Below are 23,031 nucleotides of genomic sequence, written 5' to 3' on the forward strand. Positions count from 1 at the left end.
CACATTTTATCCATAAATCATGCAAATCGGTATACACTAGCTCCATAGTCATTTCATCAACACAAATCTGTCCGCTTCCCCATATTCAATGCCCATTGGCTAAGATTGCCTTCCAAAGTGGTCCGTTATGAACAAATTGCCTCAAATCATGAACGCAGAGTGCAATTTGAGGGACAATTTTCATGCACATTCCTACTAGGCAGAGGAAGAAATGCCACAAGAAATATTCACATCAGCCTCATGGTGGTGCTATAACTGCCCCGTTTGTGTTTTTACCAGCTATAACTACAACGATCTGTGTAAAACTTTGTATGCACTCTCAGCCCAAGGACAAAGCTTTGACCTGCATTGTTCACAAATGCTCTTTATAGCACCACCAGGAGGCCAACTTATGTAAAACACATTTTGATATTACTCCTTCAGATTTTACCAAAATCTCACACAATTCGGTGAACATGATCTCTATAGGCATGTGATCAAGACAGGTCTGTTTGATTTCTCATATTCCATCCTGATTGTCTAAAATTGGATCCAAAGTTTTCAGGAGTGGCTTTGTACAAAACGATGCAAATCATTAACCGATTGGGTGACACTGCACGCATATTCCCACTAGGCTGAGGAATAAATGCCACTTGACATTTTTCCAAAAATGATCCTATCCTGGTGGAGAGTGGAGACCTCACCTGTGCTGTGCCCCGAGGGGCACTTTTTCTAGTTATTAATTTTATTTTCTAGTGACAGCATAATAAATTAAATTGAAAAGAAAACTTCAGCACTGAATTCAGCACCATTTGTGAAGTTAAAATACTTTTAAACATATTTAAGGAATTAAGACACGAGCATCAACGATAGTTAATATCTCAACTACACTGCAAGACTGAAATGAGTCTTCTTCACCGTGTCCCCAGGAATCACAATATCTGATTTGGAGATGTGTCAAAGCTCAGTTATCTGTGCAGGTTTAGGAAACACACTAGAAGTTATTAATTTGTATTGTAACAAGACCTCTAGAAGCCCTGCAAGCTACACCCACTTCTCGAGGCCCACAATTGGGGCTACAAATGGATAAAAGGGAAATGTAAGATTATTATTAGTGCCAGACTTAGGGTGGAGGTATTGTGTATTCACTTAAGGATTAACACATTAAGCAACAGCAATGCTTCAGCGGAAAATAAAGTACCATAAAAAATAAAAAATAAAGAAGCTTTGCCCTAAGGGTGGGGCTAGCACATAAATGTCCATGGGGTGACCAAAATCAGTAGGCTTCTTTCTCCAGGAAGCATTAATGTGCTCATCAAGTGTCTTGTATGGAAGTGGAAATGTCCAAATGGTGGTGATAGAGGAACGGAGTCACCGAAATGTTGTTGGGGGCACAAGTGGTCAAGGACATTTTGTGACAGGGTACTTCCTTAGAACCCTGTCACTAGCAACACTAAAAATGACCCGTTGGGGCCATTTCAATTATCATTTTGCAGTGAAACAGCATTTGACACATCCCAACACATAAATGAGCTTTGTGATGCAAACCATTTGAGTAGAACATTATCAATTTCATAAAGGCTACTTCATTGCCATTATTATTGTTCCAGTACAGGCCAGGCTATAGAAAGATTAGGGCAAATTATAGGGAAGTGGACATGATCAACCCCATCTCTGCAGGCATACTGTAACTTTAGCGCAGGAGCGAGAGAATCATGACAGACCCTGTGCTCACACAGTAAGGCTCGGACAAAGTCGATGGCCTTTTAGATGTCTATGAATGCAATGAACAGGTTCTGCTCTTCTATGCATTTTTCTTGCAGATTTCTTGTGGTGAATATCATGGCCAGTATTTCTGGTCTGCTAGATCCACACTGGGATCACTTCTCCATGTTGGTTCAGCAGTACCCGACAGTACCTTGGTCAAAACGTTACCTGCTGAGGACAGTAGCGAGATTTTCCTGCTATTGTCAAGGAATTTTGTCACCTCTTTTTGTTAATACGAGTGGACGCATTGGCAGAGAATTTGCCTATCCCCTTCCCGAGGTACTCTGGTCAACAAAGTATAAAGGGTTTAAGTGATTTCCATATAATCAGGGACCCATCGGATGAATGCAATTAAGTTAGTTAAAATAGCATAGCATATACAGTTACATACCATGGGCACATACTGACATACAGAACAAGGCATGTAACAGAAGAACAAGCCAATAATACCCTTGATTTGATGGTTATATTTCAGCATCTTTTCTTGGAAATTGGGCAGCATATAAAAAAAAGAAACAGAATGACTACAGCTAAATATCAATCTCTCTACACCATCACTGTACAATGCAGGTCTGTTCAATGCACTGAACAACCCTCTCATTAATCCACTTCTGTATCAAAAGTCAACCCCGAAAACTCAAAAACATTAGTTAACCCATATAAACCTGATTAAAAATATGCAGATCTACCCAATCAATTTAGATCTACAAAGACGTCTCCAGGGGGATAGTACACGATGTTTGATTTGTAGTTTGTGGACCTGTCTTCTTACACTTATTACGAACAAATGTGGGCCAAAGTAAATTAAAAAAACAAAATAAAGCCCTCCTTGACCTGTCCGCAGATACAGAAAATATAAACAAGGACTAGAAAATAAATTCTGAAATCAATCCTTGCAGCTTTCAGGGGATGTGGGAGAAAGTTTTTTTTTTTTTTTTTCCTTTTTTTGTTACAAGTCCCCGGTGCCTCAATTATCATTGAAACATTATTCTGTCCTTTTTAATTTCACGTAGGCCATATAAAATGTATTCCATCCTGATGTGCTTTAATATATCAGAATATGAAAATGTAGCTCGAACCAGAGATTACGTTGAAAAAGTGTGCTACCGTCAATAACACTTTACTGGCCAGATTTTGAGCACTACAATTGTTTTAGGGTATCAGTAGAGACACTGGTTGAGTATTCAGGCTAGAAGAATGGCGGGAAACGCAATCCATCCAATATCAAATCGTGACAACAGGGGGCCTAACTCCAGGAAAAAAGGTTAAGGGGCCATGGCCAGTAAAGTCTTCCCAGGTCATTGTTAACAGGGTGAGGTCTATCAGAGAAAGAGAAGGGGACGTGGGTAGTGAGTGGGATTGAACAGGCTAGTTCCTCTCCTGCACAAATACAGTCTCCTGTGGACAAAGCCCTGCCTCTTGCAATGTGATGTCATAGTCCAAGTGGGCAAGCTTCCGTCTGGGGAAGTTAGTGACAAGTTCAAAGCGTTCATTGGGGTAGCCTTTTGACTGGACGTGTCTCACCAGTGCCTGTGACAGGACAAAGTAATAAAGTTGAGGGATTTTATTATAATATTCATACAAAAAAAAAAGGAAATATGAATTTGTATAGAACAGAAGCCATTGCATCGATCAGAATAGATAAGTTGTCTTCTCACCATAAGCGTGGCTTTGGATGACAGAGCAATCTGTTCTCTCTGCCCATCTGGGTAACGAAGCATCAACCTTGCCTTGGGACCTAGGATAAAAGAAAACATCAACATAGAGCAACAACAAACTGGATTTGTGCAACATGACGTGGACATACAGACAGGCACACTGGGGCTTTGTATGTTCATACCATTATCATCAAGGCAGTCAGAGGGTTTGGTGGCATTGGAAGGACCAGCAATTTGGGTTGCTGTGGTACAGTGGTTCTTTCCAGCGTCTGGGCCGGGCGGAGAGCGACTTGGGCCTGCAGACGAGGAGGGCTCTAGGTGGTTCTTTTTGCTCTCCTCTTTTCTGTGGCTGTGGTTGTTTTCTTTGTGTGGGGACTTCCTGTGCTGCGTGGGGGGGCTGTCGGGATGGAGAGGCTGGGGGACAGTGGGAGGGGCTGGGGCATGTCTGACAGAGGAGATCTTCTCTTCCTGGGCGTCTGGCGTGTCGTCGTCGGAGCCGTCGACGGAGATGAGGCCCTCGCTGTCCGAGAAAGGCTCGGCGTCGGAGTCTTCCTCCGAGCGCGGGGAGTCGGGGGCCTCCGCGGCGGAGCCGGACTCGTAGTGGGTCTCCTGTAGAGATGCTCGGATGGCTGCCTCAAGCTGGCTGTCCTCACTGGCATCGATCAGACTCTCCTGTAACAGGAGGACAGACAGTATTGCACATTTTAAGGAGCTGAATGACAGCAGAGTGAATACCCTATCCATGACATACTGAAACAAGTTAGGGAGTTGCGTGCTTGAGGCTAATCTACAGTATGTGGTACTGTCATCTCTGTATGCATTTACAAATGTATTTTACAGACGGCACGGGATGGTGGCCATTGTGCTGTCTGAGACACGGTATTTACTATTTACACAATTTACTATGTACACACTTTAACTGGCTACTGGAGTTTACGCATGTGGCTCGAATGTTGGACTATATTGGCGAGGAGGGAAACGTTGCCCGACAGACACACTGCAGACAACCTGGCTGGTACTGGTAGGTAAACTAAACGATGCGGTGGGTAGCCTGGCTTTGTCAGACAACGTGAATTCACGCACGCCTCCTCCCCACTATATACGGTGAGGAAGCGAGAGCGAATCTACGTTATAGTATGGCCAAAGCCAGGCTAGAGGCATGGGGAATGAAGGTGCAAACCTGAAGATACTGTATATATTTGTTTCCACTGTCGCTTCACTTTGGTCGTGCTGCTCGTGCAGGTCAGCGGTGGTAAAAAACAAACAAAAGTCCCTTCACTCCAGCTCACTCTTTTTAATGCAAGATCTGCTCTGTTTAGGAAAGTGTGTGCATCACAGTGCATGTGTTCACGTTCACGATAACACACGTTAACATTGCTACCTTGGAGAGGCTGCACCACTCAAAAACACCATGGACCTTGCTTGGCTGTCACTATAACTCCCCCTTGTGGAAGGATCAGAAGCTCACCTACCAAATGCCAATAGCACTTGTTTCCAAAATATCACAATCTCATGCCACAATCTCAATGCCTCAAATTACATTTCTGTCATTTGTCAAATGTGATCTGCTGTCGCAATTAACCCCATATATGGAGATCCCTGATCAATATTGGCCAGCAACTCCACATCTGATCTCAAACCTCAAACCCTTAGATCTCGAACCTGTATGGTTCTGATATATGTCAGAAACATATGTTGATCCATCCTTCCTCTTCAATGTCTCCCTTTTGACTGATACCTAATACTGCAGCCGCGCCCGGCAGCCAGTATTGAGTTCTCAACAGGCCCAAGAATTAAGGCCCGGCCCTCATCAAACCCTGTACACTCAAGAGAATGTCCCCGGCACCACCCGTAGATCTCCATATATGGACTGGAGCTGACCTGTTCTGATATTCCATATGTTGACCTCATCTGACTTCATCAACCCCTGTACACTCAAGACATGCTCCTTATACTGTATGGCCAGTACAGAATTAATTCCATGTTGATCTCACCCCAAAGCGCCAGCAGTCTGCCGTCAACGAGGCGGATGCCAATGGCAGTGGGATTTGGCTGAAACCTTGCCCAGATATGGAATTGACTGACGTCACAGTACCAACATCATAGAATCTGAGATCTGCATGGAAGCCACGCCATTATTAGACCCCGTCTTGTTTTTTATCATCTGCCTCGTTTGTAAGGCACTTTGGGTCCACTGTGCCCTTTTTAAATGTACTACATAAATAAAGGTGATTGACAAGACACTAAATCATCGCAGATCATGTAGACTTTCATATCCATGACGACATAATTGCAATCTCTCTTGTTGGCAGTTTCTGCTCAGTTAATGTAAATTATATACAAATTGAAATTATACATCTTTTATAAAGTATTAGTACACCAGCTATGGTCCCATGATTAAGTCTGCCTCCGAGCAGATGCGCGTTTGAGCGGACATCCGCCAAAATGGTCAATGAATCAGACTCTCTTCTGAACGTGGAAGCGAAAATGTGAAATACTAATCTATCCCAAATCCGATAATGCCCTATCCAGATTGTAGTCTCATTGTTTTTTGCAGCCTGAACAGCAAAAAAAACCCACACATGTTAATAAGATTTGAATCACATTCTTTAGCCTTATTCAGACTGTATAAAACCAAACTCCAAACAGCATAGGAAATCAAAACCTACAGGCCCTACTGTAGGTATAAAGGGTTTAAGTGGTTACCAGCGTCTATATTATGTGAAGCATTACCAGACAATCGTTAATCCAAAATAATAAACACAGCAATCAAATACTCACAGAACGAGCTCGTTTTGCAGGGGGCGCATGGCAGGACGGTCCATCCAGCTGTCCATGCTCCGCCAGGAAGCCCGACACCTGCTCCAGGAACGACGCCACATCCAGCTGGTTCCACTCCACCATTTTTTGACCTTAGGTTGGATGCCAAGAGACGGGGATCACAACCTTTAACCCAACTAGGAATGAGCCCGATTCTAAAAAACGCCTTCGAAATCTGAAGGCGTTTTCTGAAAACCTTATCAACAACATATTTATCAACAAGAACCCAATAATAGGTTCCCGTCCTAAATGGGTTAACATGTCTCCAAAGGCATTACATGTACAGTATGTAAGCCACCGCTATAATTATTTTTATTTACATTTATGCTTAGCAAATGTCAGGCTCACAAAACATTTGAGAAAATGGGAATGAGTAATCACATCAATAGTACTCAAGTCAAAATGGGGTTTGGGGACAACCTATAACTATAAGACCTCCTCAAGGAGTTGCTTACACAGCCCACTGACCGCTCCCTGCTAATACAGGAAATAGTCATTACAAGGGGTCCTCAGCTGTTTTACCACTTTAACTTTATTGTATGCTTCAGCTTTCCAAAAATAGCTTCTAGATCCGTTTTTTTCCTTACGAAAATTGTATGTTTCAACACACATTCATGGCTGTGCTTGATATGCTCCAACCAGTGTACTAGTACTAGTATCCGACAGTATTATACCATTTCACTCTACTGTAGCAATAATGTCCAACTCAGGAAAAAGCTAGCATTAGGAAGCCGTCGAGAAACGCTCATTGCCTTGCATACTAGATCACAAATATATGGAATCATGACCCCTATATTGTGATACATATATCGATGTATTTATGTCAATAGACGAATTCACAGAGGGGTGCCCTGGGCGCGGCCATTACTGAGGCATAATCCATGGAGCAGGTGCTCCGTAGGCCAGGTGTAGCCAATCAGTGCTGCTGCACTTAATGGTACACCTCAGTAATGCCCGCACCCAGGCAAGCCTCTGTGAATTTGTCTATACACAGCCCTACTAGGCAGATATACAGTACTGTTCATATGAGCATGAAGAATCACAGGCAGAAGACAGACAGATACAGAGATCTACATATATGGCTAATATGGGCATAAACGGGACACAGACAGACAGACAGACAGATGGGGACAGCGGGTTCAACGAGCATGATTGCATAACCAGAAGGGCATGTATTCCCATAACCATAAGGAGATAAAATATGGAGATATACGTTCTCTGTCAGTGACAATATGCTGCCATGTCCTCCAGTCAGGACTCACCTGTGCGGGGGTCCAGGATAGATATGTATGGGAACTTTGACAGCTTGTAGAACTGGATATATCTCTGTCCCTCTTCACTGTCATGATATACCTGCAGTTTGGAACAAGCAGATAAAAGTGATTTATGGTAGGCATACACTGGGTGATTATATTATTAATTTTACTTTATTTTACTGTTTTACTACATACTGTACGAGTCAATCGTTCGCGATGAGTTCACGATTTATGTGACATGTTTGAATTGGCTTGGTGATAAAGAGTGTTGACAGACTTTGCAGTTTGCACCATGTATTGATCATTATTACTCCTACTGATAAACACTGATAAGTATTTTTGCAACGTTATGAAATTATCTTTTGGTTTTTACACTAGATGGTGCTCTTGGCTAACCTATGATTCACACACCTGCCAGAAAATGAAGTGTTCTCTGATGATGGTCCTGACAGCATCGTTGCTCCACACATCCCTGTTCAGACACTGGCAGGCAAAATCCTGCACATTCTGGATGTTGATCATCAGCCACTTATTCTCTAGCTGACCACAGTCTTTTGCCTATATGGGACACAACATGAATTACACTGGCATTAGATTATGGGATCTACATAGTAAAATCCTCCGTGTTCTATTCACATTATTGGAGGTAGATTGTCTACATACATTTTGGACAATTCTTTATACCCGTTTATACTGTTAATGCAACTACAGTAAAAGCTCTAGTAACACACCAATTCCCACTTCCCAGGCAGTGCGAGGGCCAAGCAAGATTTCTGTAGTATAGTAATCTTTTCCTATTCCCTGTGCATTACTGTCTGATGACTTCTTTCTATTATTATTATTAGTATTATTTGTTACTCCAAGCTGCATCTCTTTTTATGTATCGGTTCTGTATATATTCCTAACTGCTGTAATGTCACGAAGAACTGAATTTCCCCCACAAGAAGAAGATAATAAAGGTGCATCTAGTGTTAACTTCATTTAACTCCGAGTGTACAAATGGAAGAAAATGGATCCAGTCCATTAGCTTGCTAATAATGAAAACAAACAATGGCAATGCAATATCACACAGTAGATGATTAAAAATCAATAAAACAACAAACAAAATAAAAGCACAAATGTGGGATCTAGTCAGAGAATAGGGTAGAAATCACCACCAATAAAGAAATAATACAGAAACATCATGTATAGCTGATGTACAGACATGCTTGTCCGGTCGTCACAGCTACCACCAGAGTTATCATTCAACGTCCAGAACCAGCATGGAGTGAGTGGAGTAGTGTGGAGTGGTGTAAAAGATTCAGTGCGTGTGTGTGTGCTCACCGTCTCAAAGCTGCCTTTGTGCATGAGCTCAATGGGGGGGCGGAAAAGGTCTGCCAGGGTGCTCAGTTTCTTATCCACTGCACTACCGTTGCGCAGCTCCTGCTCCTGGCGAACTGGTAAAAAAATACATGTATACTTAGCCACTACGGGAGGAAATGGTACAGCTAGGAATACAATGACAAGAGAGCACGAAAGAAGACACAGAGAGAGAGGGCAACCCCAAAAGAAACTGAAAGAGAGAGACGAGATATTTTTCAGTGTTAAGATGTGCTTATTCGCATTATCCCACAGCATTTTCTTTTTAATACGTTTGCTTTTAAAAAAAGGTCAGAAGAGAAAAGGCCTGGAGACATTAAAAAGACTCACTTGTTTCAGTTTGGAAGTCACGGAAGCCATCGAATATGGATCGGGCAGGTCTCCGTCGCTTTGGCACTGCAATTATAATGGACACGGAAAGCACATTCGGACACTTAACAAAAGACTGACTGTTTGAAATGAAATAATTATGTGTGAACTTTCAAGAGAATATACAGTCAAAGGAAAGATAGGGTACAGTTCAGTACAGTACCTCCAAACAGTGGTTCTGGTTCCACCAATATGTCTTGCTTCTGGGGAATGGGTGCTCGTACCTCACTGAAACACAAGACAACAGAAATTAAAGGCAGATTCACACTGAGTCCGTTTGTTTCAGGTGTCTGCCCATTATTCCGACCTCTCAATATTCCGACCTCCCATGATTCCGAAAAAGGTTAGGGTTAGTTTGAAATGATGGGAGGTCGGAATAATGACATGGTGATGGCACCTTGATTCAAAGTGTTCCCGAATACGATTGCCTGGTCCCCGCTGGCCATGATTCACATTGGCTTTGATTCTTCCGCACCCGAGACGAGTACACTTCATTCAACTGTATTCAACGCTTTCACATTGCATCAATCCGTATCCGAGTACACTTTAAGTTTAATCGGTCCCGAGACTACCTCCATGCAGTCCAAGGAATGGTTGGGTGATCTGCTCCGGGGAACGGTACGCAGCATTCACACTACCACAACACACGGTCCTGAGTGCGCATCCGGGACCACCGTGTGAATCTGCTCTTAACCCATTCTGGGCGGGAACACATTTTGGTGTTTTACACACTGAGATCGGTGTACAGTATGTACAGTATTAAAAAATGTAAACATTTTGATTCTGCTATATAAATATTTTAAGTTTTTCAGAAACCTTAGGCCTCAGGCCTAAATGGGTTAAAGACATAAACAAGACAGGGTCTAATAACATAAAATATAGTGGATCTCATTCTCAGACTTATTATGGCCAGTCTATGATGTCTCTCATCTATGATATATGACTCCATATTTGCAGGATTCAGCTCGATCCGACTGACATTGAACCATTCACTTACAATATAAAGTGTGTAGACTGTGCCCCCCAAAATGATCATATTTCAACTGGGGGGATCAAAGCTAAGTTGAGCTAAGTTGTGAATGTGATCAATTGCTCAAGCCACTTAGGAATCCAAAACCAGATAGTACGCTCTAGGATTGGATGCCTAAATACGAGTAAGACGCGCGAACGCGGGAAGCGAACGCACTCAGCTCCATATATGGGCACAAAAGGGGCCAGGTCGACAACAAACAAATCACTGGCCCCTTTTGTGCCCATATATGGAGCTGAGTGGACCTGGCCCCTTTTGTGCCCATATATGGAGCTGAGTGATTGCTGATGCAACACACTCCATATTTGGATAGCGGGACAGACAGACAGACAGACAGACAGACAGACAGACACACACACGGACACACAGACATGATCTGCCAGGTCTCATAGTAAGTGCTCACTGCATTCGCAATGAAAATGGCCATCCTACACCGGGTTGAACTGAAACGGTCTCTGCTGCCGATGCCTGGCATTTCTTCCATGGAATGGCTTGCTTTCAAATGTAAACATCCAGACAGTGCTTCTCATATACCGACCTTCCAAATCAAATCCATCCTTCCTCCCTGAGATAAATGAACTACTAGCCTCACTCTCCACTATGTCATCCAACATGACATGGTGATCTGAATATTCATGTGGACAATCCCTCCTGTTATTTTGTTAACAGAATTCCTGAGTGAGCACATTGAGGTTCCTACTCGCATCAAGTGGCACACCCATGAGGTCAATGGTCATCACCGACTCTGCCCCCATTAATAACCTGCAGGTCTACGGTCTGGGAGCGTAGACCTGCCGAGACAAGGTCTCAATGGCCCTGACATTTCTGCTGCCACTACTAGACCTAAGCGATAAGCGTCAAATGGTTTTCCAATACGGGAAAAGCACTGAAACAGCCTATATAAGCACGGATCTTCAGCACATCTCCTTCCCAGTCTCTGCATCAATGGATGAAATAGTGGAGCACTATAACACATCCCTTGACCTCCATGCCCCCATTTGATTTTGTCTTGGAATGACACTTCAGACACTCTGGGCTCACTGTGCATAAACCGGCTTCCCGTGAACTTCAAAAGGTCTATTCCAAGTCCCTTAAAGATGTCAGTCCTACTCCAGTCCTAATCTATAAAAAAAAAACCTTCAAATGTCCCTTTGACTATCAATCAAGAATACCAATCCCATTGATATTTGCTTAATCCTGTCTTCTACCCTGAGCCATCCAAAACTAGCAAGGTGTGTTGTAAATGGTGAGTCATGGTCTTTAAGGCCAGGCCTGACAGACAAGCAAACAGACAGACAGACAGGCCTCTTACAGAGCCATGGTGTAATAACAATCCACTGACATAAAGGGGAAAAATAGGTTTAAGTGAATCCACACCAAAACACATCCATGGGGAAAAGGGAAAAAGGTTTGGAGCTATTAAAATATTACCCACATTAGAATGAAGACAACTAGCTTTCTACCATTCTAGCTGCATTTTACTGTGGGAGGGGTGAGGAAAATGGAGATCTATGAATCAATTCAATGCCAACGTGTATGTTGGCACAGGATTATAAACCGATTCATGTGTTTTGGTGTAATCTTACTCTTCAGCAGGAGGACCTCTGCTGCTTGAAGCCGCTGTTGAGCCGGAGCTGGTGCTGGGCTCCTCTGCAATCCCTCCTCCATCTAGAAACATGGTCACTGCCATCTCTAAGTTGTTGTTGCATGCCTCTAGCATGTGTTGTCCTATGCTCTCTGTGGCCCCTAGAGGAAAACATGTACACAAACATATACCAGTTAATATTCTATACGCATTTATGCTATGAATAAAACACTATACGTGGAAGTTGACATTCACACAATGTATGTGTATATATCATGTAGGAAAGTTCCTACAAACCCAGACAAAGCCATAATGCTCAAATAACTTTGACCATGGCTTGGTGAACAAGGGTGCGCACACACATTGAATCTGTATTTAATGATATATAAGCAGACTAAATGTAAGTTGTCATTGTTGTGCAAAGAAATATTCAAGGAATTTTGTAGGTATAATGTCAGTCAGCACAGTTATGTATATCATATGTGAGCGAACAGTCCATTATCAGTTTCCTGTTAACTGCGCATGACCGTTTCACTTTCCCCAAGTCTTGCTCTACAAGCAGCCCCCCATCTGGATCATCCATTCCCTTAAAACGCATTGATGTAGTTGAAACTCAGCACACTATAATAAACGCGCTCACATTATTAAGCAACTTCTACGTGATGGCATTAAAATGACTATTCCAATCGAGATGCCGACACGCGAGGCAAGAACAGGCAGGGAGATGTTTGATTCGCAGCCAGCCACCACCAACGTGAGGCGGAGCTTCACAGATACAGCGCAGGCTGGCTGATGGAAGGAAAAATGTTACGTCCATAATGATTCCACATACAATCAAACCTAATACATCAGGCGACAGGCCGAGCCATCTCGCGGTAATCAATAATGCCACGCAACGCAATCGGCTAATCTGAAAGGCAACAGTGCCAGGTAACGCCTCCGCCTTGTGGTTTTTACGGGCCTTTGTTCGGAGAATTGGGTGTAAAGTTGAGCAGCTAAAAAGCTGCACACACATACTTGTCGGCCCTCCTCCTATCCCCGGCTGGCTGCTGCTATGTTCCCCCTGTACAGAAGCACTAACAGGGGGCAGTGCAACACTTCATGCCCGCTCCGTTTTCGTTCGCGGCGAGTTGCGGGAGCGAAGTGGCTTTGATGAAAACGTCCCGTGTCGACCCTATGATAAAGCAAAAGCAAAAGGAGATGTTTTGTCTTACCTGTAATTGCTGTGAATTGTTGTATTAACCCATTCACCCCCGGAGCCGATGCATCTCCGAGCGCCGCCATCTTACCGCCACAAACAACAACACAAATGTTGCGCGTGCGTTCCGTCGTCCCTTCCCCTGGCGCAAAAAGCCTGACGTCACGAGAGGCTGGTGTTGAATTGTGGGTTATGTATTTCTTTTACAGGGGATTATTGAATTGCCACTTGTTTTAGACTGGATGGAGTTGCACAGAACATTGCATTTGTAACTGGTCCCTATAAAAAGTCTAAGCCAGAAATGTCCCCCCCACCCCACAACTGTTTACTGTACATATGTATATGATGTTTTGCATAATATTGTTTATCTTTTAAATGTCTGTGATTTGAATACACAGGACCACAATGGACATAATCCATTAGGGCTTTTTGGACATTTTGTATAATTCGTAGGCTACCACTGTACCTTTTTTGCAAACTGTTAAGTATTCTATCAAACAATCAATCAATAAGTCAACTTGTGAGATTTTCTATCACAACAAAAACAAATATATCCGAGTCAAGTTTGTTGGACGTCACTATTTGAAGACATTATTGGAAAGACACATTGCCTTACTGCCATTATTATATTTAATGAACACGAAGAGACCAATACATGTATGTACAAATTACAATACATGTACACCACTTCTGACAAGTTCTAGCTACTCATATTTTTTAATATGAAAAAATATAATTCTATATAGCATGTTAACAAAATAATAGTTTCCAATACATTTAGCCTACAATTTGTTATGGCAAAATGTCATTCACAAACACGTGGTCTTCTTTATTTTAGAAAACACTTGACCCGGGTCAAGTGTTGTGTTAAGCTATATTATTTTTTCATTATTGCATTGTCTATTTATTTGTTTGACTGTATTTTCTATAGTTAATATTTTGCCTACTTATACTGGTGCTATTGAAAAGGGTCGGTTATGTATTTCTTCAAGAGTAGCAAGATGCCAATAATCTATCTTTCTTTGTCCACAGATAATTTGCAAATCTCTTCGAATGTATTTATTTTAAATACATTCAGTTGGAAAACAAAATAAAACAACAGCAGCCAACTGGATCTGAATACACAGTCACATATAAACCCCTATAAAACAAATTGCTCAATGCTCGCTGACAGGCAGTCAGCAAGAGGATTCATGACAATATTTTAGGCCAATAAAATATATACCAAATGTCCCACTCCACAACCGTGGCTGCCGGACTACTTACAACCAATTATACATTGCTTGAGATTGATCAAAATCTCTGTGTACACAGTTCTTCCACCATATTAATGCATGTCGTCTCATGATTATGCCATGCACTCACTGGTATTCACAGTCCAATACATATAAAATACCATCCAGATGAATCTCCAAAGCTTGAGAAATTATCTGGGCCAAATTGCCAAGTAAACCTTTGGGTATTGAGTACCCAAGCTCAGGCACTCCTGTTCTACACAACAGGACCATGAAATGTATGCTTAATTCCGTCTTCTTCAAACAAGTATACATAGCAGTTTCTTTACCATGATTCACAACTTTTTTTGTTCTGAAGCAGAAAATGAGTCATGTATAAAAGACGTATCTCTTTTAATTATAACAGGATAACAGGGAGTAAATCAAGTGCACTCAAGCATTATATATATACACAGACCCCATGGATGAGTCAATTATTATTTGTGTAGTCAAGTCAGTAATTGAAGAATAGAAACTCATACGGCAACCAGATATCATAAACAATACTATGTATGCAACATGAACGTGGGGCAGTTACAGAATTACAAAAAAAACAGCAGGTCACCTTAGCTTTTATACATTACAGAATTCTTAAAAAAATAATAAATCAGTCTGCTCTGAGCCTATGACAAAACATCTGAGATTAGTTCTTTTTTTAAATAAATATCAACAAATCCTATCCAAAGTGTGAAACCAGAAGCCTTTAATCAGTCTTTAAAAAAACATACAAACAAAATTGGAGATGCTTCACAACAAATACTTGATATACTTGATCACTGAGATCAACCAAAAAGAGCCAGTATCCCTACACTTACACTGGACTTATAGCTTTCATAGTCTGTCATGAACTGCCAATGAAGCAACTCCAGATTCCTATTGATGAGGCTGACTTTACTGGTTTCTCAGCTTTGGATAAGCCTTGGAGATAACTGACTTTCCTAATAAAGTTTCAGCAAAAGGAATTGTCCCTTTCTACCTTGATGCACTCTGTCTCCACCTGGTGGCTTCAATGAATGCAAAATGTCCATCTGCAAGTAACTAACTTTCCTGCTTAAAATGTTGAATTTCTTATCAGACATATGTACAGGTAGTTTAATATGGTCAGGTATAGAATGTTATTTCCTTAAGAGAAAGTAAGAAACTGATGGTATGTATTACTAAACATCACTTTCATGGCATCTAACACACAGATGCTTTCCCCCTAAAGCCGAACACACACACAGGCTGCAAACTCCATTATTTTCAATGGACCTATCCCACACTGGCGGTGTCAGACACGTGTTCACGCATCGCACGGCGCTCTGATGCGCCAATGTTCTATTTCCAGGCGTTGCCGCGGGGTGAAAGTGTTTATTTCTTTTACTACAACTGTACAAAGTTGGCAGCAGAGCGCCGTGTCCTGTTGGTGCTTATGGGCGGCACTTGACGCGCGTCAATACTGTGCTGCACAGCCTGTGTGTTGGGCTTGAAGCAGAAAGTATAAGTGGATCCAAGTCTGTGGTGTGCTCATGTATTGTGGCAAATGTAAACTTCGCCAGTATTAATGCATAGGAATTATTTTAGAACAGATTTTCTAATTAAGTCATCTTGAGGTTTATGTGATCATGACATGCACAATGACCAGTGCTTCAAGTACAGAATTACACAAGTTACACACAGAAATCATTTGTGTACCTTGTGAGACCAAATTCACCCTCTTAGAAAAGCAGTTGACCAATACTCAATATAGTAGTATACCAGTATTTCCCTTATAAAGTATGGGAACACCTAAGCCTGCGGAGCAACTTCAATATCGATGCAATAAGCTGAACTTGCATCCATCCCACATCTTCAACATGCAAAAAATGGATCAAAGAGTAAATGTAAGCAGGATTAAGTTAAAAATGTTATACTTTCTATTCACAGTCCATATCCAGCCTAATAAATTAATAAGCTTTGACGATACAGCATAGGTTGTGCATGAATGTCTACATGTGCACATGTATGTTCACATGTTACATGGATGAGCCATAGGTGAGTGAGTTTAATGGCAGAATGTGTGCATGTATATTTATATATAAGCAAATACGATTGTGTCAGCGTCTGTGAGGCCAATATACTGTATTTAAAATGGAGGTCCTTGTTGTGGGAAGGGCAGGCAGGGTGGTGAGGGTCAACACTTAAGTGGGCAGACAGAACGTGAGCCCGCAGCTCAAAAGCGGATAAAGGTAGCGTCGATCTGGCGTACGGTGGGCAGGGCCAACATGATCTTTCGCCGGTACTGAGGGTCCTTCTGTAGCGGGTTCCTCTCGAGATAGACCGTCTCCAGAGATTTGGCATTCTTCAGCTCATCGAGATCTGACCAGTTGTCGATCTGATTATCATTCATCTGAGAAAAGACATGACTAGTTTTATCTTTGCCTATAGGTCTGACATGTCCAAAGTCCAGCCCAAGGGACCAATCGTAGCACGAGGGCAGATTTTATATGGCCTGTGGGCGGCTTACTTCCTCAAATGTATTATTTATGGCCTGCTCCCGTCAGTATACTTCATGGGAACTTCATCATAGAGTATTAATAGGATAGAGACTGAACCGGAGCACCCCCCGCTATTTATTTCAGTGGAAATTGCTCAGTGGCGTTTTGAAGCACCCGGAAGAACCGTATTTCACAGAAGTGCAAACGAGCGCTCAATGTTAAACCCCAGCTGCACGGGGTCAGAACTCCACGGGTCCGCCTGCAGTCCCCGCTCTTACCACTAGGGCCGAGCGCCTCAACGTTGGAGAGCCTCACTGGGGGCTTGAACTTCATACATTGAAGAGTGTTTTGAAATTAACCTGAGCATTTCTCTGTAGAATTTGTAAGGATTCCTAACTGCTTGTTCCTTGTGTCATTTAATTCTCAGGAAGTGAAAGGAAGGCCATTTACTTTTTTTTTTTTATGTACCATTTCACAACTGGTTGGCTACACTGCCATTTAAAAACAAAATGACAATTTAATGGACTGTCAACATAATAGAAATGCAGTGCATGCATGTGAGAAAAGACTGGGAAAAAAAGACTAAATTCAGATCGTCTCAGATTTATTGAAGCGATAGCCCCTTGAGATGCCGCATCTCATTTTCAAGGGGTCCCATATTGGTTTTGTTCACACAGCAGTGACTTACATTTGGCCACAATGCCATCAAAAGTCCATTGATATTGCACTGGAATTAAATTATATCATTGCATTGTATTGCAATGCATTTGTATGCCACTTTGTTTTGGTCCAAAGGTACAGTGACAGGAGATACAGTTGGCCCAAAGCTCCTTGGCTGCGGCTCATCGCTCCAAGAGATTCAAAGTGTCAAATGCAGAGAACAAATTTCACTGCGGTAACGTATGTGACAAATTGTATGACTTTTCATATTTTCAAATATGGCCTCTTTTGGACGCCCTGGCTTAGGTAGAGACAGTAGACTTATCTAGCGATCGACTGTGGTATAAGTATAATTCTCTCATATACATACCCAGAATTCCTGTAGCTCTGTTAGATGGCTGATGTTTTCAATTTTCTTTACTCGGTTGGCTGCAATGTCCAGGGTTGTGAGCTTTTTCTGTACGTGCATAACAATGTGGGCATGACATTTAGAACGCTGCAGTGCAAAATAGCATTACTTGATATTATACGTTTTGTGCATGTTGGTTAGTGCCCAGCAAAATCCTCTATCGATTTGTACAAATGTACACAAATGGGACCATTACGGGTCCATTTTACAGTGGGCGTGGCAGGGCCTTTTCAGAAATGGAATGACTCACATTGTTCTCCAGGCCTTCAATAACCTCTATGCCATTGTGACTCAGATAGAGCTCTCTCAGGTTGGCCAGGCTCTGTAGGCCTTCAATTTTAGTGATGCGGTTACTCTGGAGATAAAGACACACACAAAGACATATTTGCATTTAATAATTTGCCATGAATATACAAAACTTTTGCAGCACATTTTGTTTGCCTGTTAATGCCAGTGAATTTTGTGAATATACCTGGATACTTAAAACAGTCAAGTTGTGCAAGCCTTCTAGGTGCTGAAGCTGCGTTATCTTGTTGGTACCAAGAAACAAACTTTGCAAAGATGTGAGCCCATCCAAGTTCTCAATTACCTGTGAACAAACAAAACAAAGGGGGCAACAGACACATTATTAAAGGTCCGCTGACACGCCCCGAAATTAATATGGGTGGTACAGCACATCACGTGGTCTGACTGAAAACAGTTTGAAACAGTTTGAAACGGGGCTACGGCGCTAGCAACAAGTGGCTATAGGTCAGGCTAGCGTTTTTGACGGTACATTTAGCGTCATATTGGATATAAATGTAATTGAAAAAAAATATTTTTTCGCCAGAAATGCTTAGTTTGAATGCAATTGAGGTTGGCGTGGGTTTTTTTAGGGGAACTGCAGCACAAGCGCAAATTTTGGACTCTAGTCCCATGTTCCCCCGGTCGCCAACACCCCTGTCTGCCCGCTCTGAGACCTCTCAGCCCCGCAGCGCGACAGTCGCGACTACGGACGGTCTGCTGTTGTCTGGCCGCTGTGAGAGCAGCCCCGCAGCGCGACTACTGTTCTTTTCCCCTCTCAGCCGCAGGCTGACATGTACACCCTCGCTCTCACTCTGTAATACCGTAGTTAGTTACCACAACATTGTTCAAGTGAACTATAGTGTGTTTATGTTTGTATTCATTGTAATAATAAATATCGCTATGCCGAGGCATAGTCTTGCGGACGAGATCATGAGCCTCTACGGGGGACTGGGCATGTGTGTACACACACACACACACACACATGCAATGGCACGGAATCTGCCTCGGGCGTCTTTAGCTCTGTTCCCCGCTGTCATGCACTATAGCCACGGCTAAAAGTTGTGTGTGTGTGTGTGTGTGTGCGTACACACATGCCCAGTTCAATGCGGGGACCTGACCAGAGACTATACGTCCGTCCGTCCGTCCCCCCGTGTGTGTGCAGCCTGCATCTGAGACGGGCTAGACTGTATGTTGTCATGCGGAGCGACGCAGCGATAAATAAAATAATCATAGCGATATTGATTATTACAATGAACAAGCATAAACACACAGTTCACCTGAACAATGTTGCGAAAAAATAATTTTTTTAATGAGACTTTCACCCAGTATTCAAGCTAAATGTGACACCAAAATAGTAGCATAAGTTGCTATGCTACCACGGCCACCAAGCCCGGCGAGCCCGCATAGAAGTCGTTGGGGAAAGCCCCTCGCCACTCTGACGTCAGAATCATGATAGCATTGTTTGATAGCAGTTCTTAGCTCCCGAGGGGCGTGTCAGCGGGCCTTTAACATTATTGTCTCCAGCAGGCCGAAGGCATGGGGAGAGAGTATGTTTTGCACTCCGTCCGTGTGTGTGTGTGTGTGTGTGTGTGTGTGTGTGTGTGTGTGTGTGTGTGTGCTTTTGGTTTTCTTTGTCCCAACTGTCTCAAAAATGTAAATAGCAACTGAAACCTTTCATTCTATAACTCATTTACAGAAAGCTTCAAATTATCAAGTCTCACTCGGATTTTGTTGGAGCCCAGCTCCAGCATTTCCAGGCCCGTAAGGTGATCCAAGTTGTCAATAGTACTGATTTTGTTATGTAGCAGGAAGAGCTTCTTCAGCTGAGTCAACCGCTCCAGACCTTCCACCTTCCTCAGGATGTTGAAGGACATGTCAAGCTGCCTGTCAATCAAATATATCAAACATATCGTCACTGTCAGGCAGAAACCAAAACAATTACTTTTCAGGAAATGGAAAAAAGGAACCTGTGATCCAACTTCCAATGTAGTTGTTATTTAGTTACATGCTCTTGTTAATACTTTTCATTGCTTAAATATTTATAAAACTCACATAATTTGAAATTCAAGTCATTACCAGTAGTCTTACTCTAGTCTACACATTACTCACTCCATCTCTGTGAGGTTCTGCAGGTTCTCCAGTTTGCGGATCTGATTGTCATAGAGATCCAGTTCCTGAAGTGAAGTTAGACTCTCAAGGTTCTCTATCTTTTTAATGAGATTCTGTCGTAAAGATAATGTCTGCAAAAATACACACAGATAAACCAAAAACAATTAAGAAAATCGAATCAAATATTGATCACTCTATATGTCTCAAGCACGTTTTCCGTAACCCAAAATCCCACAAGAAAGTAAATTCGCCAAAGGAAATTGTAACCAATGCCAAAAACAAAGGAGCAACCCAAGACAAATGTTTTTAATGTTTTAAAAACTTTAAAACATTAAATTACAGATAAAGTAGCAATAACTGTGGCAAAACAATAAGCCAAAATAACCGATAACTTACTTTAGCCTTCTGTAGCACCTCCAATCCTTCAATCTTCCCGATTCGACAATGAACTAGATCAACATCCTTGGAACAAAGAGACAGACATTGATATTAAACACACAATGTTGTATTAATATTGTAATTTCATAAGTGAAAGGTTTAACCACTTTTACAGTTGGTTCACGGTCACAGCAGACTATCTTAACCATCCACTCACCTCTTCATCTGGGTCGAGGGTTATGGTTTCCATATCAACAGGAGACTCTTCGTTACCTAAAATAGTAACAAGAATAAATGATATGACATCATTCTGAGACTGCATTATATCCCATATACAATAGCATTCATTGCCACACAAATGTTGTACAGGCAGGCAAACTTACTTGTGGTAACGGGCTTATTAGTGTCCACATCCCCATTGATGCTCTTCCTTCGGGTCTCATCATCACCAGACTCCTCTGATTCGCCCCTTCTGTCCACTACAGAGTAGAGTATTTGTGACACGTTTAGCTAGACATTGAGAGCTCAGCTGATCTCAAATTCAAACCTTGATTGATTGATTGATTGCAAATTGTATTAACAGTTTGTAGAATGGGTAAAGTTCAGCGAAAATACAGGTCAATACAAAAACTTCAAGGATAAAACCAGAAAAAGCATTAAGACTTGTTTATATCAGGGTCCCCCTGACTATGGTCAGTGAAATGCAAGTCCTTGCCATCCCCAAATGTTGAAATAAGTACAATTTAATTCCCAAAATTGATTAAACAAAACGTGAACTCCTAGAGCAAATAAAACATAGGTCTACTCTACATGTCTATCAAAACAATAGCATGGCATATCAAAAGGCTTTGATCGAGGGCCGATCGCTTTCCTTCAGGATAGCTTGATGGGTAACGTACTGTAAGCTAATCGTTGCTAACGCCTTAGCTATGTCTATTTAAATTAAAAAGCAAGTAAAACATAGAAAATGTATTGTCACACAGTTGACAACATAACGCAACCTGTTCATTATAAGGATCAGGGTACCTAAGCTCAGAGAAATGAGACATCGTATCGTAGGATATGACAACACAAGTACATAACATTAGCTAACGGTGCATGTTGTTAGCATATTAGCTAGTAAGCCAAGGATGAAATTATGACCAGTAAGTGCAAGTTAGCACTGAGAAGATGGTTTGCTCAGTTGTATGTTCGACTAGATGAATGACGGTCCAGTCAACTGCCACAACAATGAATGGAGGCAGCAACGTATGAACGTGTTTAGTATTTATTCACCTTCCATGTCTTGAGGCTCTCCTACATTCAGGGAAGCCATATCTCCTGGAAAAAACAATCCTGACAACGGCGCTCAACCAATCAGGTAGCAGAACATCTGGAACTCATAACGCTGTTTGTCACAAGAGGGCGCTCATAGCGCGATGCAAAGACCAACATACCGATATCGCACTGTGTGTGTGTGTGTGTGTGTGTGTGTGTGTGTGTGTGTGTGTGTGTGTGTGCAATAAAGTCTGCACACTGGATAATAAAGTATACACTGCAGACCAGCTGGCACCAAGCTGCATGGTCAGCTGTGCATCCTGGTCAGGTGACTCAGTCAGCACAACATATGCACCTGTAGATAGGTGCTTGTGTGTGTACTGTACTTCACTATCAGACGAAGAAGAGCCAGCAAGGCTCCAAACATCACTTTCAATGACGGTGTAAAAGGAACCAATATATTTTTAAACATTGGAGCAGACTTTTGGTCACTCGACTCACCCACCTACCTCTCACACACTCAGATTCAGACATAGAGGATCACCTTCTGTCTGCCTACTTCGGTGGGCAGAAAGAATTAATCATGGATGTAAAGTGATCTTTAGCTATAATCTTTCACTAAACAGTAACACTATTGTACCCAGTAGTAGGCCTATCATGCACATAAACACACAGTCAGGGGGAGAGTCCGTTACCAGTCCCAGATAGTTAATGTAATCAAGAGTTTACCCCCAAGTTATCTTTGTAGGCTTTTCACACTTACAGAAATATTGAAAATAACATGGTATTCATGCAACTGACACCACGTATCTACTGATAGGCCTATCCTTTATAGGAACAAGATGTTCTGCATTCACTGATGCATAGGATGTACTGACATAAACACAAGAAAGGCTGTTGTGATAGTCAAAGTTTTAACAACATCTTTTGTACTAGCTGTAACACAAATTGGATTCCATTTTGGGGGGAAATAACTTGACCTTGATCCACTTCGCACTTGGTGGGTGTATTACTGAGGACCCAAGGGGTCAATCATGAAGACACTGGAATAATCTCGGTCGGACAACCTTTTATTTACAGGGTGTAGGCAAAACGTCAATGTTTCGATGTCAATACATCTTCGTCAGGTCATAGCCATAGGATATTGGGAAAGCTTCATGCAGCAATATTGTGTAGACCAAG

At 42.2% G+C, this 23,031-nt stretch overlaps 2 protein-coding genes across 2 annotated transcripts; both read right to left on the reverse strand.

The window, feature by feature from the left end:
• Window positions 1-2,193: 2,193 nt before the first annotated feature.
• Window positions 2,194-13,144, reverse strand: ubxn7 (UBX domain protein 7). The gene is made up of 11 exons (XM_080777363.1): window positions 13,038-13,144; window positions 11,825-11,984; window positions 9,372-9,436; window positions 9,170-9,235; window positions 8,804-8,916; window positions 7,892-8,038; window positions 7,487-7,577; window positions 6,186-6,316; window positions 3,587-4,076; window positions 3,405-3,484; window positions 2,194-3,276 (listed from the first exon to the last, which is right to left on the reverse strand). Exons 1-11 carry the CDS (start codon window positions 13,105-13,107, stop codon window positions 3,115-3,117), a joined length of 1,575 nt encoding a protein of 524 aa, XP_080633489.1. The 5' UTR covers window positions 13,108-13,144; the 3' UTR covers window positions 2,194-3,114.
• Window positions 13,145-14,632: 1,488 nt separating this feature from the next.
• ppp1r7 (protein phosphatase 1, regulatory (inhibitor) subunit 7) lies at window positions 14,633-21,933 on the reverse strand. The gene is made up of 10 exons (XM_080779318.1): window positions 21,868-21,933; window positions 20,976-21,071; window positions 20,810-20,865; window positions 20,611-20,676; window positions 20,215-20,345; window positions 19,827-19,989; window positions 18,293-18,409; window positions 18,071-18,175; window positions 17,782-17,868; window positions 14,633-16,663 (listed from the first exon to the last, which is right to left on the reverse strand). Exons 1-10 carry the CDS (start codon window positions 21,905-21,907, stop codon window positions 16,487-16,489), a joined length of 1,038 nt encoding a protein of 345 aa, XP_080635444.1. The 5' UTR covers window positions 21,908-21,933; the 3' UTR covers window positions 14,633-16,486.
• Window positions 21,934-23,031: the final 1,098 nt, after the last annotated feature.

Source organism: Protomyctophum bolini, assembly GCF_963924005.1.
Source record: "Protomyctophum bolini genome assembly, chromosome: 12".
Lineage (NCBI taxonomy): Eukaryota > Metazoa > Chordata > Actinopteri > Myctophiformes > Myctophidae > Protomyctophum > Protomyctophum bolini.

Excerpts from the sequence above, each read along its gene's own strand:
- ubxn7 (XM_080777363.1), bottom strand. The coding sequence starts at position 13,107 with ATGGCGGCGCTCGGAGATGCATCGGCTCCGGGGGTGAATGGGTTAATA. Across the intron at positions 11,985-13,037 it reads ACAATTCACAGCAATTACAG|GGGCCACAGAGAGCATAGGA; the intron begins GTAAGACAAAAC and ends GTTTTCCTCTAG. Across the intron at positions 3,485-3,586 it reads TGACTGCCTTGATGATAATG|GTCCCAAGGCAAGGTTGATG; the intron begins GTATGAACATAC and ends CTTTTATCCTAG.
- ppp1r7 (XM_080779318.1), bottom strand. The coding sequence starts at position 21,907 with ATGGCTTCCCTGAATGTAGGAGAGCCTCAAGACATGGAAG. Across the intron at positions 20,346-20,610 it reads AGGTGCTACAGAAGGCTAAA|ACATTATCTTTACGACAGAA; the intron begins GTAAGTTATCGG and ends GTATTTTTGCAG. Across the intron at positions 17,869-18,070 it reads TTGAAGGCCTGGAGAACAAT|AAAAAGCTCACAACCCTGGA; the intron begins GTGAGTCATTCC and ends ATGCACGTACAG.